The sequence below is a fragment of the Mangifera indica genome, chromosome 5 (genome assembly GCF_011075055.1).
Source record: "Mangifera indica cultivar Alphonso chromosome 5, CATAS_Mindica_2.1, whole genome shotgun sequence".
Lineage (NCBI taxonomy): Eukaryota > Viridiplantae > Streptophyta > Magnoliopsida > Sapindales > Anacardiaceae > Mangifera > Mangifera indica.
This window is the reverse complement of record NC_058141.1, coordinates 17078454-17097309: the sequence shown is the minus strand read 5'-3', so window position 1 is coordinate 17097309 and position 18856 is coordinate 17078454. Positions and strand designations below refer to the sequence as shown.

At 36.5% G+C, this 18856-nt stretch overlaps 4 protein-coding genes across 9 annotated transcripts; 2 read left to right on the top strand and 2 right to left on the bottom strand.

Moving 5' to 3' along the window:
• The first annotated feature begins 631 nt into the window (after positions 1-631).
• LOC123217017 (ATP-dependent RNA helicase DEAH13) lies at positions 632-7669 on the top strand. Of its 3 annotated transcripts, none has more exons than XM_044637749.1 (11): positions 632-865; positions 1026-1095; positions 1169-1243; positions 1325-1374; positions 1489-1549; positions 1637-2041; positions 2442-2708; positions 2817-3047; positions 3698-3811; positions 3908-5137; positions 5707-7669. In XM_044637749.1, exons 1-11 carry the CDS (start codon positions 813-815, stop codon positions 7165-7167), a joined length of 4017 nt encoding a protein of 1338 aa, XP_044493684.1. In that variant the 5' UTR covers positions 632-812; the 3' UTR covers positions 7168-7669. The 3 variants fall into 3 exon arrangements, with proteins under 3 accessions (XP_044493684.1, XP_044493683.1, XP_044493685.1); XM_044637748.1 differs by having other exon boundaries at positions 1023-1095; XM_044637750.1 differs by lacking the exons at positions 632-865; positions 1026-1095; positions 1169-1243 and having other exon boundaries at positions 1489-1544.
• Positions 7670-8063: 394 nt separating this feature from the next.
• On the top strand, positions 8064-11620 carry LOC123217018 (ethylene response sensor 1). Of its 4 annotated transcripts, none has more exons than XM_044637754.1 (6): positions 8064-8221; positions 8545-9470; positions 9891-10259; positions 10555-10625; positions 10944-11071; positions 11208-11620. In XM_044637754.1, exons 2-6 carry the CDS (start codon positions 8565-8567, stop codon positions 11273-11275), a joined length of 1542 nt encoding a protein of 513 aa, XP_044493689.1. In that variant the 5' UTR covers positions 8064-8221; positions 8545-8564; the 3' UTR covers positions 11276-11620. The 4 variants fall into 4 exon arrangements, with proteins under 4 accessions (XP_044493689.1, XP_044493688.1, XP_044493686.1 ...); XM_044637753.1 differs by having other exon boundaries at positions 10506-10625; XM_044637751.1 differs by having other exon boundaries at positions 8065-8221; positions 10362-10625.
• A 558-nt stretch (positions 11621-12178) lies between these two features.
• LOC123217019 (60S ribosomal protein L19-3) lies at positions 12179-14520 on the bottom strand. The gene is made up of 5 exons (XM_044637755.1): positions 14334-14520; positions 13595-13717; positions 12937-13250; positions 12504-12553; positions 12179-12424 (listed from the first exon to the last, which is right to left on the bottom strand). The coding sequence occupies exons 1-5, from the start codon at positions 14443-14445 to the stop codon at positions 12400-12402; spliced, it is 624 nt and encodes a 207-aa protein (XP_044493690.1). The 5' UTR covers positions 14446-14520; the 3' UTR covers positions 12179-12399.
• A 2879-nt stretch (positions 14521-17399) lies between these two features.
• Positions 17400-18735, bottom strand: LOC123216598 (ethylene-responsive transcription factor ERF113-like). The gene is made up of 2 exons (XM_044637065.1): positions 18427-18735; positions 17400-18341 (listed from the first exon to the last, which is right to left on the bottom strand). The coding sequence occupies exons 1-2, from the start codon at positions 18596-18598 to the stop codon at positions 17593-17595; spliced, it is 921 nt and encodes a 306-aa protein (XP_044493000.1). The 5' UTR covers positions 18599-18735; the 3' UTR covers positions 17400-17592.
• Positions 18736-18856: the final 121 nt, after the last annotated feature.

The following is an 18856-nucleotide window of genomic DNA, read 5'->3' as shown; positions in this document are numbered from 1 at the left end:
CTTCCACAAGAGCCAATGCATCTCCTTGAAAATAGCCTGTCTTGAAAGGATTTGTCGCAGCTCCGGCATGAATTATGGCGACGTTTATAATCATGCCATCGGGCTCAACACCATAATGCTATCACGAAAACCACACGCCCCCCACGCAAAATTGCTCAACACTCACATATTTAGCAGTCAAAACCAAGTATATACCATTGGGATAAAGCAAATAATAGGAGCATCAAGATACAACCCCTAATGACTCAAAAGAGCATTATCCCAATAATTCAGAGTATAATTGCAAAGGGAACTCGATCGATTCTACCGAATATAATTACTGCTCAATTATGGTTCAGAATAAAATAATAAGGCAGATGTTATAGGGCTTGTTTGGGCTAACATGGATGAATGATTTAATATTGCACGACTCTTCAATACTGGAAAACGAAGGACCTGATATGCCAAAATTAATGGGCTCGATATAATTAATTTTAAGATAAGTATAATCTAGGTTGGAGCAATCCAATGGGCTTCAATTAAAGAAAACTTTTTGGACTGTTGATCAAGTAACTCAGCCCAGAACCTGAAGGTGCCACCTAGACTTCAATATATTTGTACAAACAACCAACCCTCGGATTTTTCTAACCGCCAAAGGCACGGAAATAGCTTGGCCGGCGCCCTCCCTAATTTCTCACTGTTTTGGTGCCGTTTTTAGTTCCGAGTATTGCAATTAGTGGAAACAAGCCAGAGTTTATTCGAGTCTACCAAAAAGTTCAATTAAGCTAGTTTCATTATCGGTGATTTTCTTTTTCTGATTTAGAGTTTAAATTATGGCCAAAAGAAAGAATCGGAACGAGACAAAGCGCCGACAAGGTTCACGCCAGTGAGTAATATTTTCAATTAGGGTTCAAGTTTTGACTATTTGTCGTCAATTGTTATAAGGAAAGAACACTTGAGTTATACTTTTAGTTTAATTTTCAGCACTCAAATAATTGTAGGACAAGCTGAACACGTGTTTTTTTTTTTTTGCTTTCATCTAGTAGTTTGGAGGGTTTTGATAGCAATGCAATGATTTTGCCGGCAAATAAACGTGATCAGAAGCAAACGAATGAGGTATATTTAGCTATATAATTTTACATTTCTTCTGTCACGTTAGAGCTTTTGTTTTAAAAATTTTCTTTTACAGGAGTCTGAAAAGGTTCAAACAAAAGAAAATTCAAACCTCAGCAAATCTCAGAAGAGAAAGTTGAAGAAGCTGGAGGTGGATTCTCTTCTCTGCTTCCTTGTTTCGATTGTTTGGTTACGTGTTAATTATAAATGAACCGCTTTTTTTTTGCTGCAGGAGGAGAAGGAGAAAGCGTACATGTCTTTGAAAACCATGGAAAACTTTGAGTATGTGTTTTTTTTCTTTCTATTTTCCTTGACAAATTCTCTCCATTGTGTTCTTTGTGTGATCTCAAAAGGACAATGAATGGTCCATAAATACTTCGAAATTCAAAATTTCAGGAAATACAAGATCTCACCAGGCGTGTATAATCTTTTGGAGGCTTCCAAAGATATGGGTAAGGTCTGTATGATGAACCACTGCAAACTTTAAGATATAATAAAACTAGGTTTATTATTGTGTTTGCTTAATTGGCATCTGATTGTGTAGGTTCAAACCAGGCTTGAAAAGAAAAGGAATGCTGTGCAATTTACCAAGGCAGGTTTAGAAGATCTGCAAAATGACCAAGCTTCCAAGAGAAGGCGTGAAGGGGGTGCTTCTTGTGAAACTAAACCAGTTTTGGACAAACCCCATCCTGGGCAGCCTATCAATGCATATGATCTTGAGCAACCATTAATGCTTGACAAAAATGTGTTAGATGATGCCTCTGTTTCTTTGGGTTCTTCTCAGGAGCCAGTTCATTGTGATGAACATGATTCAAATGGTAAATCTGTTTCAGCACTATCCTGTGAAGAAGTTTCAAACGAGGACAGTGGCACAAATATGCCCCAAGATGTTGGAAATTGTGCACCAACTTTATCCATACATGATGGTGGAAGGATTTCTAAGCCAATGGTATACTTAAATGCTTTGATGTTAGGATGTCAAATGATATATATGCCTTTAATGATTGGTATATGGAAAAGGACTTATAATTTTATATGTTTCTCTCTGCATCAAGTTATCTTGCTAGGTTAACATTTACTACGCATTTTGTGTCATGCAACTCTAAACCTATTTATTGTCTTTCATAAAATTGACTTAATTCAAGATGTGATACATTAGTTAAAAAACTATTATGTAGCAAATATCGTTCTTCTCAATAATAATATTGAGACATTGTATTTTATAATATTGATTCTCTAATTTCTGGAGCTGAACTGTTATGTAAGATAGATAATTACATATTAAGTTTCATGTGTAAGGCATTATATCTATGTATTCTTATTAATTTTTTGTTTTCTGCTGTTTGGAGCCTGGGGATTTGATGCTGGGACAAGTTTTATCAGATGAGAGCCTAAACATAAACTTCAGCAGGACTAGCAATGTTCCTGGTTCTTTGCAGAGGCCTCCTATGGCTCCAATTGTGGTGCATGTATTGAGACCAAAAGAAGTTGAAAACAAAAGGAAAGATCTTCCAATAGTTATGATGGAGCAGGAGATAATGGAAGCTGTAAATTACAACCCAACAGTTATTATATGTGGAGAGACAGGTTGTGGCAAGACAACACAAGTTCCTCAGGTAGGCTTATTCAATGCTTGGCCATAGGTTATTGCAAGGATTGAAAACCTATCTTTGTTTAAAGGAAACCTAATTCTGCATTCTTTCGTTTTCTTGTTCACTTTTCAGTTCCTTTATGAAGCTGGTTTTGGTTCTAACCAATGTAGCAAACGATGTGGTATTATTGGTGTGACTCAACCACGTCGTGTTGCTGTCCTTGCCACTGCAAAGCGAGTGGCATTTGAACTCGGTCTTCATCTAGGCAAAGAAGTTGGTTTTCAAGTTAGGCATGATAAGAAAATTGGTGACAATTGCTCCATCAAGTTTATGACTGATGGAATATTACTACGGGAACTTAAGGTATTTCCTCTCTCTGGATTGTACATCTTACTTGTATCTGACATTGTGAATGCTAAAAGATTAAGTATAAAGAATTATTTATTTAGATGATTATTTTTTATTCTTAAGTTTTCTACATTTTTTACTATGTCTATTGTGCATGCATGTTTTCTCTATGCGCATTACATCTGCTCTACTCCTTGTTCTCTGCTCATTGAGGGATGGGTTAATACAATAGACCAGGTCGCGGATGCCTTAAGTAGGAAGACAAAGCTGGCGGCATTTAAGTGTGAGGCAGTGGCAGCCACCAGCGGAGTCACGAGTACCCTACCGCATCGTATTCGAGATGGGCTCTTGGTCACAAAAGGGAATCCACTTTTTTTTCTTCCAAAACCTTTCTTTTTTCGGTATGCCGCTCCGCGAGCAAGGAGCGAGTTTTGGAAATATGTTGTCCAAATCACGTTCTTTTTTGGTTGGAAGAACTACATTCATGGAAAATTCTCTAGAAATCCTTAAAGATATAAGAATTTCTGCCACTATAGCTATCTTCTGATCATGTGCTATGTTGTCTTTAATTGTCTCTATTTCTCGTGGATGTATGTGAATTGGTATTGATAAGAAAATTTACTTACATATGCTTGTTTCCTTGACAAATAATTTGTGGGATGCAGTATGATGTTTTATTAAGGAAATACTCTGTCATAATTCTGGATGAAGCTCATGAGAGGAGCTTGAATACAGACATACTTATTGGAATGCTTTCTCGTATAATTCAGCCTCGCCAGGTGAAGCTGTCTTTTGCCTTGTAGTGCAAAAAGATTATAGCTATTGTGCTTTCACGTTTATCTTTAACATATGTCATGTTGCACCTTGTGTCTCAGGCTCTGTACGAGAAGCAGCAGCAGTTGTTGCTTTCAGGACAACATGTAGACCCTAAAGATAAGATATTTCCCCTAAAAATTATTCTGATGAGTGCTACCATGCGAGTGGAAGACTTCATTGGTGGAGGAAGGTTATTTCGTGATCCTCCTGTTATAGAAGTTCCTACCAGACAGTATCCAGTGACTATACATTTCTCAAAGAGAACAGAAATTGTTGATTATTTAGGCCAAGCCTACAAGAAAGTTATGTCAATTCACAAGAGGCTACCACAAGGTGGCATTCTTGTATTTGTTACAGGTCAGAGGGAGGTGGAATACTTGTGTCGTAAGTTACGTAAAGCTTCTAAAGAGCTGATAGCAACTACTTCTAAAGGGAATATTGGTGATGAGGTCACTGCTGTCTCTGAAACAAACTCTTTGGAGGGCATTAATATGAAGGAGATCAATGAAGCATTTGAAATTCAAGGAAACTCAACTGAGCAGCAAACTGACAGATTTAGCTCTTATGATGAAGATCAATTTGATTTGCATGAAGATGAGTCAGATACTTCTTATGATTCAGAAACTGAGAGTGAAACAGAAATTCTTGGTGAGAATGGAAATTTACTGGTGCAGGAACCCCCAAAGAATGATGATAATATTGTAGATGTATCAGGGGAGAACTGGAGTCTTGCTTCTCTCAAGGTAGCTTTTGAAGCTTTGGCTGACAAAAAGGCATTAGGCTCTGCTGAAAGAAACCGAACCACTCCTACTGCACCAGAACAATGCTCTGAGCAATTCAATTCTGCTGTAGAGAAGATGGAACTTGATAAAGGTTCCTATGCTGGTGCATTGTGTGTTCTGCCTCTTTATGCAATGCTGCCTGCTGCAGCACAGCTTTGTGTATTCGAAGATATTAAGGAAGGAGAGCAGCTTGTTGTTGTTGCCACCAATGTGGCTGAAACATCCTTAACCATACCAGGAATAAAGTATGTGGTTGATACTGGTAGAGAGAAAGTGAAGAAATACAACTCAGCTAATGGCATGGAAGCATATGAGGTACAATGGATAAGTAAGGCATCAGCTGCTCAACGTGCTGGACGAGCTGGAAGAACTGGGCCTGGCCACTGCTACCGCCTGTATTCATCTGCAGTTTTCAGTAACATACTTCCTGATTTCTCCTGTGCTGAAATATGTAAAGTACCTGTTGACAGCATGGTTCTTCTAATGAAATCCATGAATATTGATAAGGTATGTTTTATAAGTATTTTGATCCTTGAACTACCACTTTTTGACATTTTTGATTTGTTTCTTTTAAGGGAAGTAGATAATTCTTTTTCTAATGATGGCTGTATGTTACATACATGCCTAGGCAACAGTATTTTGAAGTTTGTTATTGTTAGATCATGGTAGACATCATGTTCTGGATCTCTTTGGTCAAAGTTGGATGCTAGTGGCAACATTCATTATTCATCCTTTCTTTTGATGGGAGCTGGTGGTCTGATTTTTGTCAAAACTTTGATTCATTTCCTGACCACATTTCTGAATTAGGTCAGAACTGGATCAGACTTATCACTAATGAAGTATATCGAGCACACTGCTGCTCTTCTGGTGCTTGGCCTTTTGTTATCGGGTTGATTAGTTGCAATTAGCATCTGTTTTCGTAGCTAATACACTTTTATCTGTCAAGGACAAAATTTTTACACGGTTCACAAAATTTTTGATACATTGGTGACATACCTGCTTTATGTTAAGTGTCTTTTGTTTTAAGCTGAGTATCTTCCTTTTACTAATTCTTTTCATATTTTCTGTGCATACAGGTTGCAAATTTCCCATTTCCAACTCCTCCTGAGGCCAGTGCTTTGGTTGAAGCAGAGCGTTGCTTGAAGGCTCTTGAAGCTCTTGATAGCAATGGAAGATTGACAGCTTTGGGTAAGGCCATGGCTCATTACCCAATGAGCCCCCGTCATTCCCGCATGCTCCTCACACTTATCCAAATTATGAAAACAAAAAGTTATGCTCGTGCAAATCTAGTTCTGGGATATGCAGTTGCAGCAGCAGCTGCTTTAAGCTTGTCAAATCCTTTTGTCATGCAGTCGGAAGGAAGTAAGAATAATACAGATGACTTGAACCTGGATGAGGGCTCCAATATTGTAGAAAGTGAGAATATTATTTACAAGCAAGAAAAATTGAAGAAAAAGAAACTAAAAGAAGTGGCTAAAGTGTCCCGAGAAAATTTCTACAATCCTACAAGTGATGCCTTGACCGTAGCTTATGTTTTACAGTGTTTTGAACTTTCCAAAAGCCCGGTGGAATTCTGCAATGAAAATGCCTTGCACCTGAAAACCATGGAAGAAATGTCCAAGTTGAGAAAGCAACTTCTTCATTTGGTCTTTAGTCAAAGTGGTAATTGTGGTCAGGATTTCTCATGGACTCATGGGACTCTGGAGGACGTAGAACACTCTTGGAGGATTTCCTGCAGTAAGAACATCCTTCTACAAAATGAGGAAGAACTCTTATGCCGAGCTATCTGTGCTGGCTGGGCTGACAGAGTTGCCAAACGAATTAGACCAAAAACAAGACCATTTAAAGATGGAAAAGTTAATGCAGTTAGATATCAGGCCTGTATGGTTAAAGAAGATGTGTTTCTCCATCGTCGGTCATCTGTTGCTAGTTCAGCTCCTGAGTTGTTGGTGTACAGTGAATTGTTACAAACAAAACGGCCGTACCTTCATGGAGCTACATGTGTGAAACCAGATTGGCTTGTCGAGCACGCAAGAGCACTGTGCAGTTTTTCAAGATCACTTGAAAACTCCAAATCTTCTTATGACTGTCAAACAGACCAAGTGTTATATTGGGTCAATCCGATCTTTGGTCCTCATAATTGGGAGCTTCCATTGCATAGGTTACCAATTAGCAGTGATGACAGGCATCGCGTGGCAGTATTTGCTTGTGCTTTGCTTGAAGGCCGGGTTTTGCCATGCATAAAATATGTTCAAGCATTCCTGGCTGCTCCGCCTAGTACTATTTTACAGCCAGAGGAATCTGGTCAAAAAAGGGTTGGAAAACTTTTAAGTAAACTAAAATCGAGGTCAATTGACAGCTGTGCAATGTTAAAGAAGGTATGGGATGAGGACCCTAAAGCTCTGCATTCAGAAATTTTAAACTGGTTTCAGAAGGGTTTCCACCATAAATTTGAAGGGCTTTGGTTAAAAATGATTGCTGAAGTTCATTTAGAGCCTCATGAACGCTTTCCCAAAAAAGTGAAGGGAAAAAAGTAGAGTGATACTGGTATTAATCAACTGAAGTTACTTCTGTTGCAGTTTAAAATATCGTTTTCTCTTCTTAAAATATGATCCATGTGCATCGAGGTAATCTAAGGAACTTACATGTTCCGTTTTGCTTTTAATAGTAGTTGGTATTTGATGAGGCAGAATCCTATCACTGAAATTTTGTGCAACTCAGTAGTGACTTGGACGACGGGTTGGAAGATGTTCAATGAATTACAAATCAATGTGCTGGTCTGGTGGGTTTTTGACTGAAACTCCTGTTGGCTGAATTTGGATTCAGATGTTATTATTCGCAAGGGAATTAAAGTAGAAATGAGATAGGCATAGGCTAGGACATGAAATGTCGCAGCCATGAATTATTGACTTTGATGACTGAGCTTACCGGATACATTGAACATTGGCCCTTTTCAGTCACTGTGATTTTGTGACAAGGGGAAAATGATTCCTGTATAATTTTCAACCTTGTATAAAGGTGTCACTTGATTCAAAATCATGTGGTGGATTATGAACAGTAACATTCACAAAACCAGCTTTTTCCTTGATGGCCTAAGCGAAAAAGGAAATTTTTGAATATTTTAATGTTAGGTGTTGGAAATAATCATGCCTGTGAAAATATAGTATTTATTGTTCATTGAATCCAACATTAACCAGTCTTAATCATCCCGAAACAGAATTAAATGCCAGATGCAGACATTTTATATCTTTCTTCTATGGATTTCACCTAAGTTGGTGAAACTATTGTTTTGTCCCTACTTGCTCTTAATAGAAACACTTCATTCTATATATTTATCTAAGTTCACTGAATGTGTGTCCAACTCAGCACCCACTTGGACGAACACACGTGTGAAACTATTTTTCAAAATCTAACGTGTTTGGAATATTGCATTTTTAGTCCTCGCACGTGCAAAGAAATTTGCCTTTTCAACTCCCTCCACCTCCACTTTCCTCGTTGTGTACTACTTCGCTTCTTTACGTGTAACTTGAACAAGCAGCTCTCTTGTGGAGAGCTTAAAATGGAAAGCTCAGATTAATCGCTCATTCTCCGGTAATGATCTCTGGCCGCCCACTTCAGTCTTTTTAATAAGCTTTTCTTCTGTTATATGCTATGAAATTCATTAGGATTATATAATTTTCGGTTAACCAGATTTTTAAAATATAAAATAATCTGCTAATTTACCTTCAAATATTCTGTGATTATGTAGTCCATTGGAAAGAAACTCTAACGTATAATATATGATTGACCTTGGAGGTCTGCCATGGGAATTGTCATCCCTTGTGTTGATATTTGGATCTATCATTTAGCTTGCTGTGTCTCATGTATAATACTGTTATCATCTTGTCATTTTAACCAATATTGTTTATGCTCAGATCCATAAGGCAATTGTTCAATGATATCTTGTGATTGCATTGATACACAATTGGCCCAGGATGAACTCCTGGTGAAATATCAGTATATCTCAGATGTATTGATTGCCCTTGCGTATTTCTCCATTCCCTTGGAGCTTATATATTTCGTGAAGAAGTCCGCATTCTTTCCATATAGATGGGTGCTAATGCAGTTCGGTGCTTTTATTATTCTTTGTGGAGCAACCCACTTCATAAGCTTGTGGACATTCTCTCTGCACTCCAAAGCCGTCGCTGTGGTGATGACTGTCGCAAAGAGTTCCTGTGCTCTAGTGTCATGTCTAACTGCTTTGCTACTTGTTTACATCATTCCTGATCTTTTGAGTGTCAAAACTCGGGAATTATTCCTGAAGAACAGGGCTGAAGAGCTTGACCGGGAGATGGGCCTTATCCTTACTCAAGAAGAAACTGGAAGGCATGTTAGAATGCTGACTCATGAAATTAGGAGCACACTCGATAGAGATACAATTTTAAGAACCACTCTTGTTGAGCTAGGTAGGACCTTAGGCTTGGAGGAATGTGCATTGTGGATGCCTTCAAGAACTGGTATCACTTTAGAACTCTCTCACACTCTGAACCATCAAATACAAGTTGGATCTACCGTTCCTAGAAACCTTCCTATAATTAATGACATCTTTGGCACTGCTCGAGCAACCTTTTTACCCTATAACTGCCCACTGGCAGGGACCAGACCTGTTGTGGGAAGACATAGGCCTTATGAGGGTGTCGCTGTTCGGGTACCTCTTTTACATTACTCAAATTTCCAAATCAGCGATTGGCCTGACTTCTCTGCAAAAAGCTATGCAGTCATGGTTCTGATCCTCCCTACTGACAGTGGTAGAAAATGGAGAGATCATGAGTTGGAACTTGTGGAAGTTGTAGCAGACCAGGTATGTATCTCAGTGATAATGTCTAGATATCTCCATTAATAATAACTGTCCACTCTAATCGTTCTTACATTATACGAACCTAATAACTGTCCACATATAAACTAATACTTTCCAATGTCCAAGTCTCATACATTGCATTTGGGATCGTATCATACTGGCTAGCTCCCTGCTAGCTGCAATGCCTGCAACTGAGAGACATGGTGAATACCAAATGATACGAACCTTAGGAGAACCACATCTCAAAAGCTAGCTAAGATGGGAGAACCCAAGACCATATTAGTTGCCCATACTTTCTAATGTGGGATCCAAGTCCCATACCTTGCATTTGGGATCGTATGCTACTCCCCTCTATAAAGAAAAAGAAAAACTCCTAGAACGTATTCTTCAATGACTAATAAATTGTTCTTTAATCTTTATGAGGTTGCTGTTGCTCTTTCTCATGCTGCAATTCTGGAACAATCTATGCGGGCTCGTGATCAGCTCTTGCAACAGAATGTTGCTTTAGATTTGGCTCGACAAGAGGCAGAGAAGGCAATCCATGCTCGAAATGATTTCCGCGCTGTAATGAACCATGAAATGAGGACTCTGATGCATGCAGTTATTGCATTGTCTTCACTTCTCTTGGAGACAGAATTAAGTCCAGATCAAAGGGCAATGATAGAGACAGTTCTAAAGAGTAGTAACCTCTTGACAACACTTGTTGATGATGTTTTGGATCTTTCCCGACTTGAAGATGGTAGTCTAGAATTAGAAATTGGACCATTCAATCTTCACGAAGTTTTCAGAGAGGTAATTGCTTCTAATTCTGCACTAAAAATTAAGCTTGATCCTGTACAGTTCTCATACATATGCATCTAGATTACATCATTGATTTTACTTTTGTAATTGTAGGTCATTAATTTGATAAAACCTATTGCATCTATAAAGAAGTTATCCATGAATATAAATATGGCGCCAGATTTACCAACATATTTAATTGGCGACAAGAAACGACTGATGCAAACTATTTTGAACATTGTGGGTAATGCTGTAAAGTTCACAAAGGAGGGTTATGTTTTGATTAAAGCTTCTGTTGCAAATCCAGAGTCTTCAAGAGACTGGCGACCTGAATTTCACCCTGCGTCATGCAATGGCCACTTCTACCTTCGAGTACAGGTAGTAGGCTACTGCATTTGACTTCACTAAGCTTTTTTCATTTGAGTTTCCTGTCTATTGCTCTCTACGTGTTGTACCTTACAAAGTTCAAGGTACTCTTCCTAGGATTTGCTGTTTAAAACTTGAGGTCAGTTTTAGAATCGTTTTTTTTTTTTCTGAGAACTTTCATAATAAAGTCATATAGGTAAGTTGAGGTGCTCATGTAAACCACGTGCTAATCTCTCTTTGCTTCCGCTGTAGTAGGCATTGTTTGGGATTTCTCACTATTGCATCAGATGTTCTTTGTTGACAGCTGTTATCTCTGATAATGAACTGCAGGTTACTGATTCTGGCTGTGGTATTCTGCCACAAGACATTCCATTTGTCTTTACCAGATTTGTTCAATCTCGAAGTGGCTCCAACAGAAGTACAGGTGGAGCAGGACTTGGACTTGCCATTAGCAGAAGGTATGCCAGAAACAATGCATTTCAATACACTGCAATGTTTACTCAGAAAAGTTGAAAGAGTAAACACCAAGTAAAATCATGCTTGCCTCATATCCCTAATTATTTTCTCAACTTACATTGCAAATAATTAAATCAGGTTTGTCAATCTCATGGGAGGGCACATTTGGATTGAGAGTGAAGGTCTTGACAAAGGTAGCACAGTAACATTTCTTGTCAAACTTGGGATATGCACCACACACCAAGCTGTACCCAAAGGTCGAGTAAATCATGGAAGTGCAGATCTCTCTGGACATAAACAAGTATTTAGAGACACCGATGAGGTAGCTTTATCCAAAACACGATACCAAAGAAGCCTTTAGGTCACAGTGACAGCAGATGCAGCATTCAGGGACCAGCTTATTCAGGATATGATTTTTCTTCATATTCAAGTAAAAGCTGAAGGCCGAAATCCTGGTGTTACATAGAGAAGAATGAAACCAATATAATTATGAGTTAGATTTTATTATAAACTGAGTAATGATTAATCTATGACTGAAGCCTTGATTAGTATTTTTTATTCGAATAATGCTATACATACACATTTTTTATACACAATTTATGTACACAGTGATATATCATCATATAATTAAGTGATTTTAAAACATATCATTATATGATTAAAAAACATTCAATTACATAAAAGTACCTAATTTATTTACACAAATTATGTATCAAAATTAGATACACATAATTTTATTGTTTTTATTCAGTAAGATAATCCAACCCTGGACATGGAAAGGGCTGTCTACAGCACATTATCAAACACGTAGAGGATGCCATCGGCAATTGCAATTTATAAATGTCATCGTTACTTTATTTTTAATTAAAAATTATTTAAAATAATTTAATTACATGATAATATATAATAACATATAACTTAAACTTGTACTAAATCAATGGTTGTCTATGAACACCCAAAAATGTAATTTGTCAAATGCCTCCTATCCAAAACTCAAACTTACATGACATCAACAGCCGGTGAACCATTAGCTTCCTATAACATCAACACGAAACATAGAAAGATTTAAAATTCCCCACCATCTATAAAAGAAATTGAACTTATCCACGTAATCATAACTCCTATGAATGGAGAGAAATTAATAAAACCGGTCAAGAAACATGAAGTACAAATTAAGCAAATACCAAGAAATCTCTTTTCAACTATCGTATATAAATAACAAGGTCTAAAAGAACAAAAAGGAACATAGCTTCAACAAAGCTACTCTGCCAAAGTAACTGAATAAACATCCTATCTATAGATTTATCCTTTCAATGATATATCAGCAGTCTCACTTCTTGGATTTTTTTGATACCCTGCACATAGGAAAAATTAGTAAACAGAATAAACTTGTTCAACTAAATTATTGCAAACTCATCATCATTATATACTCACTCGGTAGAAGCTGCAGGTGGTGCTGTTGTTGGCTTATCTCCTCCAGGTCCCTGTTACCAAATAAAAAATTATCATAACCATATATTAATTATGAAACTACAACTTCTGCAGAATGATCTAAATGGTTTGTATATGATTTTTGCTTAAATTGAGAAAAATAATTCAAAAAGTATACATGATCCATTAGGACAAGAAAAGTTATCGAAAAAGTAAATAAATTACAATACCACACTCACAGAAGCTGTCGCAGGAATAAATAATATAAAAATGTGTCAGAACATGTAATTCATAAACAAAGCAAAATAACACTAAAAATAGAGGAAGCACAGCATAATCACAATTTCAGCAGGTTTCATCAGACAAGTAATCTTAAAACTAATTCTTTGCTATTATGTTACATCCCAAAGAAATTAAATACAGTTAAAATTCTGACCTGGGCTAGTCGTTCTTCCCTCCTAGCAATTTTTCTTTCCCTGCTTGCCTTATTCTTTGCCCTTTTAGCCTCGAATTGGTCAGACAAAGTCTTTTCTCTTGCCTTCTCAGCCTTAGACTTGTGGATACTCTCCATCAAAACCCTCTTATTCTTGAAGACATTACCCTTCACCTTCATATACATGTCATGATACATGTGTTTATCAATCTTCTTTGCTTCCCGGTACTTGCGTAGCAAGCGCCTGAGAACACGCATCCTCCTCATCCACAGAACCTTAGTAGGCAGCCTAGCTTCCCTTGTACCCTTACGCTTACCTGAAGTCAGAATACAGAAATATTCATTATTTCATGCCAATTTATTGAACTGTAAGTCTTAAAAATATAATAAGCAGCAACTAGTTTATTACTGATGTTCACCAACCAGATACGTTATTTATAATGATTTTTAATGAAAAATAAATAAGGAAACTTAACTACTAGACGGACCAAAAAAATATTAACTTGGTCAACATCATAAAGTTGAACAAACAAGACTAATGGTAAGTTGAACATTCTATTTACAATGTCAATAACATACAAGGCATATAATCATACATGATGAGTCCAACATCACACTTTCTTCAAACCAAATCCATATCTTATGAATGACACAAAGATACCATATCCAGAATGGCGGCCCTTCCTCTTAGCTTCCTTCATCCTTCTAGCACGGGAACGAGAGTGAATCTTGGTTGGCTTTCTGATAATGAAACCATCCTTGACCAGCTTCCTGATGTTCTGGCCTACAATTTGATCCATATAAACCAATCAACGAGGAAAAAAAAAACACCAAATAATTCTAGAAAGCTTACATTCCTACTATGTCAACTAGCAGAAAATTCCTCAGAATTTCCACTCAAAACCAATGAAATATAAAAACACAACTGCAATTCACCACATACTTACTAAAACAATATGATTAAACTTAACAGTTAACCTTCACCAAACAAAGCCCTAACATAACTAATCATTTCCCAGAATTGGTTGTTGAAAAGGAAATTGATGACTTGATTTTATTTTATTTTAAACCCAAAGTAGAATGAATTGGAACCACTGACAACTCTAATTAACAAACAGTGAAGAAGTGCATTGTTATCCATTCCCAATAACAACGGACCAATAAAAAAAAAGCCTGACCAGTTAGAAAATAATATGAGAAAGTCGCATGAACAAACTTAGCAGGGATAAATCATGCTGATAATCACATATTTTTGAATAAGCTTAAAAGGTAAAAATAAAACCTCGAACTCAACATCTACAAAAGAATTTAGTGGTCAGAGTTTTCAGAGAGCTTTAGACAGACAAAAAGAAATTAGAGGCAGAAAAAATGTGACAAAAAATTTAGGAAGGAAGACGTACGAGAGTTGGCCATAGAGATTTCATTGACTTCATTTGGATCAAGCCATACCTTCCCTCTGCCGCACTTGAGGACGCTGGCTGCCAGACGCTTTTGAAGCTTAAGCGAAACCATATTTCTTCTGCGTCTCTCTTTGCAGCTGCTAAATCCAAAAAGAGAAATTAAGCCGAGCTTGAGCTTATATAGCCCAGGGGTCAGCTCTAGGGTTTCCAAATGCTCTTATTTTTCTCTGGGTCGGTTCGGGTTGAGTTTTGCGAAATTCATGGGCCTTAAAAATGCACTAGCACTAACCCTGTGTTTCATAGCCCAAAAATTATACATTTGCATTATTATTGTGTATGTTCTCCGGCAATAAAATTATGTGTATAAATAATAATATATTATTATATAATTAGATATTATTTTATTTTTAATTTTAAATTATTTAATTATAAAATAATAAATTCTTATTTATTTATATATATAATAAATTATTTATAATAATTTGATGCTTCATGTACATTGTGTATAAAGGCCGAAATAGCATACTTGAAAATGGGTTAATTGCATTTAGTACTAGGCCAATTGACTGCTAGTGGGTTTTATTATAGTCATACATCCATGGGCCTTACAAATGGGAATTGGTCAAAGATTGGAAGACGCCTTGGGATCTCTTGGAAATGATAATTAAAACTGGAAAAGATCAACACCAAACTCAACAGTGCCCTCGAGATGGGTTTAAATCTAAAAATTTTAATCCAAGATTGATAATAAGTTAAGGTTCAAATCCTGTTAAAAAAGGTTAACTTTATATTAGAATTATAATGTTTGAGTTCTTGTTTATTAAAATAAATTTAACCTTTAGCTTAAATTTAATCCGTTTAATTTGAATTATAATTTAAACTCGAGCAACTCATATTGATTTCAACCGAGATGATGATCTGAAAAATAATTTGTTCTTTTTATAAATTATTTAATTGCACAAATTATACGGTTGCATTATTCGTTTACCTTTTTGAAGAAGTTTCTGCACAAGCTGATATCATTTTGGTACTTTTTAAAATCTGGTGGAGAGTTGCGTTACTTTGTGATTAATACTTCTGATATATATATATATTTTTTCATTTATTAAATCGATTTCAGCAAGTATTGGATCATGTTTTGGCAATTTGAATTCTCGACATTTTATTATATAGAAACTGCTGTCATTTGAAATCTATTGTTAAAGCATAGTAGACTCATTTGAACTCTGCAATGCTACAAGTCCAGCTATCATCGCATTAATCTTTCCAATCAGACCACTATGATCTTTCTTAGGTGTCATCAAACATTCTAGCTTACCACCTTACTTTCAATTAGTAAAAATGCAACCATCAAATCTATAAAGAAATCAAATAAATGCAAATATGATTCTCTAATGGATTAATTAACAAATATATTAGGGGCCATTTGGCAATGAGTTTTAAATATTATCTTGATAATCTATCTTTTATTCCCTTATTTGGTTTATCAGTAATAAAAGATTACAGTAATCTTCTATTACCTATGCTGACATGACAGGTAATATAAGTGGTAATCTGATTATCACATTCACCTTAGGTATTTAAATATTACCAAGATAATCTTGATTTTATTATAATTAAATTAATATTTATTATTTTTTTGAGACAAAAATAAATTTAAATTAATATAATAGAAATATTTAAAAATAATTATATTCAAAGGCATTTAAGTAAAATAATTTACTAGTTATTTTTTATTACTTTTAACTAAACACAATAATTATTTATACATATCAAATTTTATCAAACATAATAATCATTTATACCTGGTAATCTTTTAAGTAATCTATCTTCAAGGTAATCTTTATATTTTGGTAATAAAACATTACCTAAACCAAATGCTCCCTTAGGGTTTTTATCAATGAAAATGAAGACTTAAAAATGGCAGAATAGCCAATGACAGTAAGACAAAAATATGTAATTAGAATTGTAACGAAATTAAAACAAATTTCTCATTAATTATAACAACCGTCGAATTGGAGCGTCGATAATAAGAAAGGTATGAAGGAGAGAGATGACTATTGATTTAAGTTTGTTCGCTGTTTTCGATCTCAGAATGGTAATTCTTGGAGAAAAGAAAACAACAATGGGGACTAGCAAGAGAGAGCAAATGTGACGAAGGTCAAAGATGTGTTATATATCTGTGTGGAATAGAGATTAAAGAGAAATTTAATATAAAAAGGGAAATGGGTGTATATTTTATAATGGAAATGTCTAAAACAATGTCATTCAAGTTTCTAAAGGACATGGTTTTTTGGCCACTTAAATTGACTTGATCCAAGTTATGATTCAACTCAAACAGAGTTAAGTTGATAGTTAATTTGTAAGTTAAATTGAATTATATATTTTTTAATTTAAATTTAATTTATTTTTCAATCAAGTCATATATCATGACTTGAGATTGTCTTGAGTTTACTAAAAACAAACTCAATCAAGTTCAATCAAATCAAATTAACTTTCAAAACCAAACCGGCTTGACTTGATCCCAGCTAAATTGACCTAATCATGTTTGAAAAATTCCCATTTTTTGCGTTCAGTTATTTCTTAAGGGACGAAAGATAGAAAATTGATTGTCTTGGTAAACTAAACACACGGTGTAGCACAACAGTGTTAACGAAGTACAAGTGTACGATACGAAGAGAAAGAAACGTGCAAGTCTCTGAGGCCCAAACCCAAACATCGTGCGCCCGCCAACAACATTCCGAAACATGAAACACGAAAGGGCCATAAAACCAAAGCGCCTCTGGTATTATTACTAATACTAGCAAAAGTCTCTGCTCTCATGCTTTCCACCTCCTTTAACTTTGTGCACACGGTTTCTAGAACCTAACATATTTGACAAATACCTTTTTAATTTAATTGGACGGGGTTGCTATATTCTTCCTAATCTTTTTTGGCGTCTTTAATATTCGAAATGAACATAATTGTATATAATATTTATTTTAAGTAATGATTGTGAGATTTTCTGTTGTCCCATGCAATGCAAGGCACCTCTAGACGTATCACGAGAACTAGCATTCGGCAAAATAGAAACGCGAAAACCAAATATCGAATTTAAGTAGACGAGTTCACAAAGTTAAACCTTCAGAACAACATGAGCTCTAATCTTGGCTAAAATCACCAATCTAAACAAAAGACTAGAACACACAATGAACAATTTCAAGGAATTAATACATATTACAAGACTAAAAAAATTGAAGACAACGAAAACGGGGCAAGGTTACAGAGGCGTTGAGTTCAAAGGGGCAGCAGCATTGGCTTCATCATCAAAGCTCCAGAGATTACCAACAACACTTTCCTGGACTGTGTTATTGGGCATAGGTGATTGGCCATCGAGATAGGGAATCTGATAGAACTTCATGAAATTTTCGTATGCAATTAGCTCCTCTGACAGCTTCTGCACTTCGTTCTCTTCCTCCTGAGCTTTTCGCATTTCCTCCTCTTTCACCTTAACTTGAGAATCATTCACGTTTTGAACCTCTGCTGAATCATAGCCAGTCTCAGAACCAGAACCTGGAGTAGAGCCAGAGCCATAATTGTCCTCAGCAGAAGAAACAATCTGGTCAGCAATCCCAACCCCGTATTCTTGAATCTGGTTCAGATCATAACCAAACTCCAGACCAAAGGTTTTAGATAAATTATTATTAAAATCACCAGGTTGGGATACATAGCGAGGGGGATTGGGATATGGATTTGGATTATGGTGATATTGGTTGAGGGAGAAGCTGTCGTCTTCGTTTGGGAAGTTCACTTTGGCTTTCTTGCCGCGAATCTTGCGAGCTTCTCTGTCGTAGGCTCGGGCTGCTTCTTCAGGGGTGTTGAAGGTACCAAGCCAGACTCGAACCCCCTTCCTTGGGTCGCGAATCTCAGCTGCCCACTTGCCCCAGGGCCGTTGCCTTATTCCTCTGTACAAGTTCTTCCTCTGCCTCTTAGGTTTCTTTTCCACTTGCCCATCAACTGGATCAGATTCTGTTCAAAATTCAATCTCAGACGCGATTTCTTTTTAAATAAATATAAACCACAAAGGAAAAATGAAAAAAAAAAAAGTGTGTACCTGAAGAGAAAGCCTGTGGTCGTTTGAGTGAGTAGTCATGTGCAGAAGGAAAAGACTCAAAGTTGCTGTTGGGTTTAGCAGCAAAGGTTGAGTTAGGCCAGAGGTCTGCGGCAGTGACACGGCGGCCATCTCGGCGAGGTATGAGATTTTCTAGGATAGCACCGCCACACATGCTTAATGTTGGATAGAGGAAATATTGTTTGTAAATTGACAAGAAATATGGTACAAGGGTTTAAGGGTTTTGAATTGTTTGGATGGGGAGAGAGAAGATGGGTGGCGGCTTTTGTAGTGGCAGGAAAAGTAAGTGGGTGGATGACAGAGGGGCTTTAGGTGAGAACGAACTTGGATGGGAAGTTTCTTCAGATTTACTTATCCAAGATTTTCTTACTGTTTCCAACCAACCTGGCAAACTATATTCATATTTGCTGAT

What these genes read in the sequence shown, in the direction of transcription:
- LOC123217017 (XM_044637748.1), top strand. Translation starts at nt 813, where the DNA reads ATGGCCAAAAGAAAGAATCGGAACGAGACAAAGCGCCGACAAGGTTCA. An exon ending in CGCCGACAAGGTTCACGCCA is followed by an intron (nt 866 to 1,022) that starts GTGAGTAATATT and finishes GCTTTCATCTAG; the next exon opens with TAGTTTGGAGGGTTTTGATA. An exon ending in GAAAGTTGAAGAAGCTGGAG is followed by an intron (nt 1,244 to 1,324) that starts GTGGATTCTCTT and finishes TTTTTGCTGCAG; the next exon opens with GAGGAGAAGGAGAAAGCGTA.
- LOC123217018 (XM_044637751.1), top strand. Translation starts at nt 8,565, where the DNA reads ATGATATCTTGTGATTGCATTGATACACAATTGGCCCAGGATGAACTC. An exon ending in TGGAAGTTGTAGCAGACCAG is followed by an intron (nt 9,471 to 9,890) that starts GTATGTATCTCA and finishes AATCTTTATGAG; the next exon opens with GTTGCTGTTGCTCTTTCTCA. An exon ending in TTCACGAAGTTTTCAGAGAG is followed by an intron (nt 10,260 to 10,361) that starts GTAATTGCTTCT and finishes TTGTAATTGTAG; the next exon opens with GTCATTAATTTGATAAAACC.
- LOC123217019 (XM_044637755.1), bottom strand. Translation starts at nt 14,445, where the DNA reads ATGGTTTCGCTTAAGCTTCAAAAGCGTCTGGCAGCCAGCGTCCTCAAG. An exon ending in AATCTCTATGGCCAACTCTC is followed by an intron (nt 13,718 to 14,333) that starts GTACGTCTTCCT and finishes ATCAAATTGTAG; the next exon opens with GCCAGAACATCAGGAAGCTG. An exon ending in GGGCCGCCATTCTGGATATG is followed by an intron (nt 13,251 to 13,594) that starts GTATCTTTGTGT and finishes TTCTGACTTCAG; the next exon opens with GTAAGCGTAAGGGTACAAGG.
- LOC123216598 (XM_044637065.1), bottom strand. Translation starts at nt 18,598, where the DNA reads ATGTGTGGCGGTGCTATCCTAGAAAATCTCATACCTCGCCGAGATGGC. An exon ending in ACCACAGGCTTTCTCTTCAG is followed by an intron (nt 18,342 to 18,426) that starts GTACACACTTTT and finishes AATTTTGAACAG; the next exon opens with AATCTGATCCAGTTGATGGG.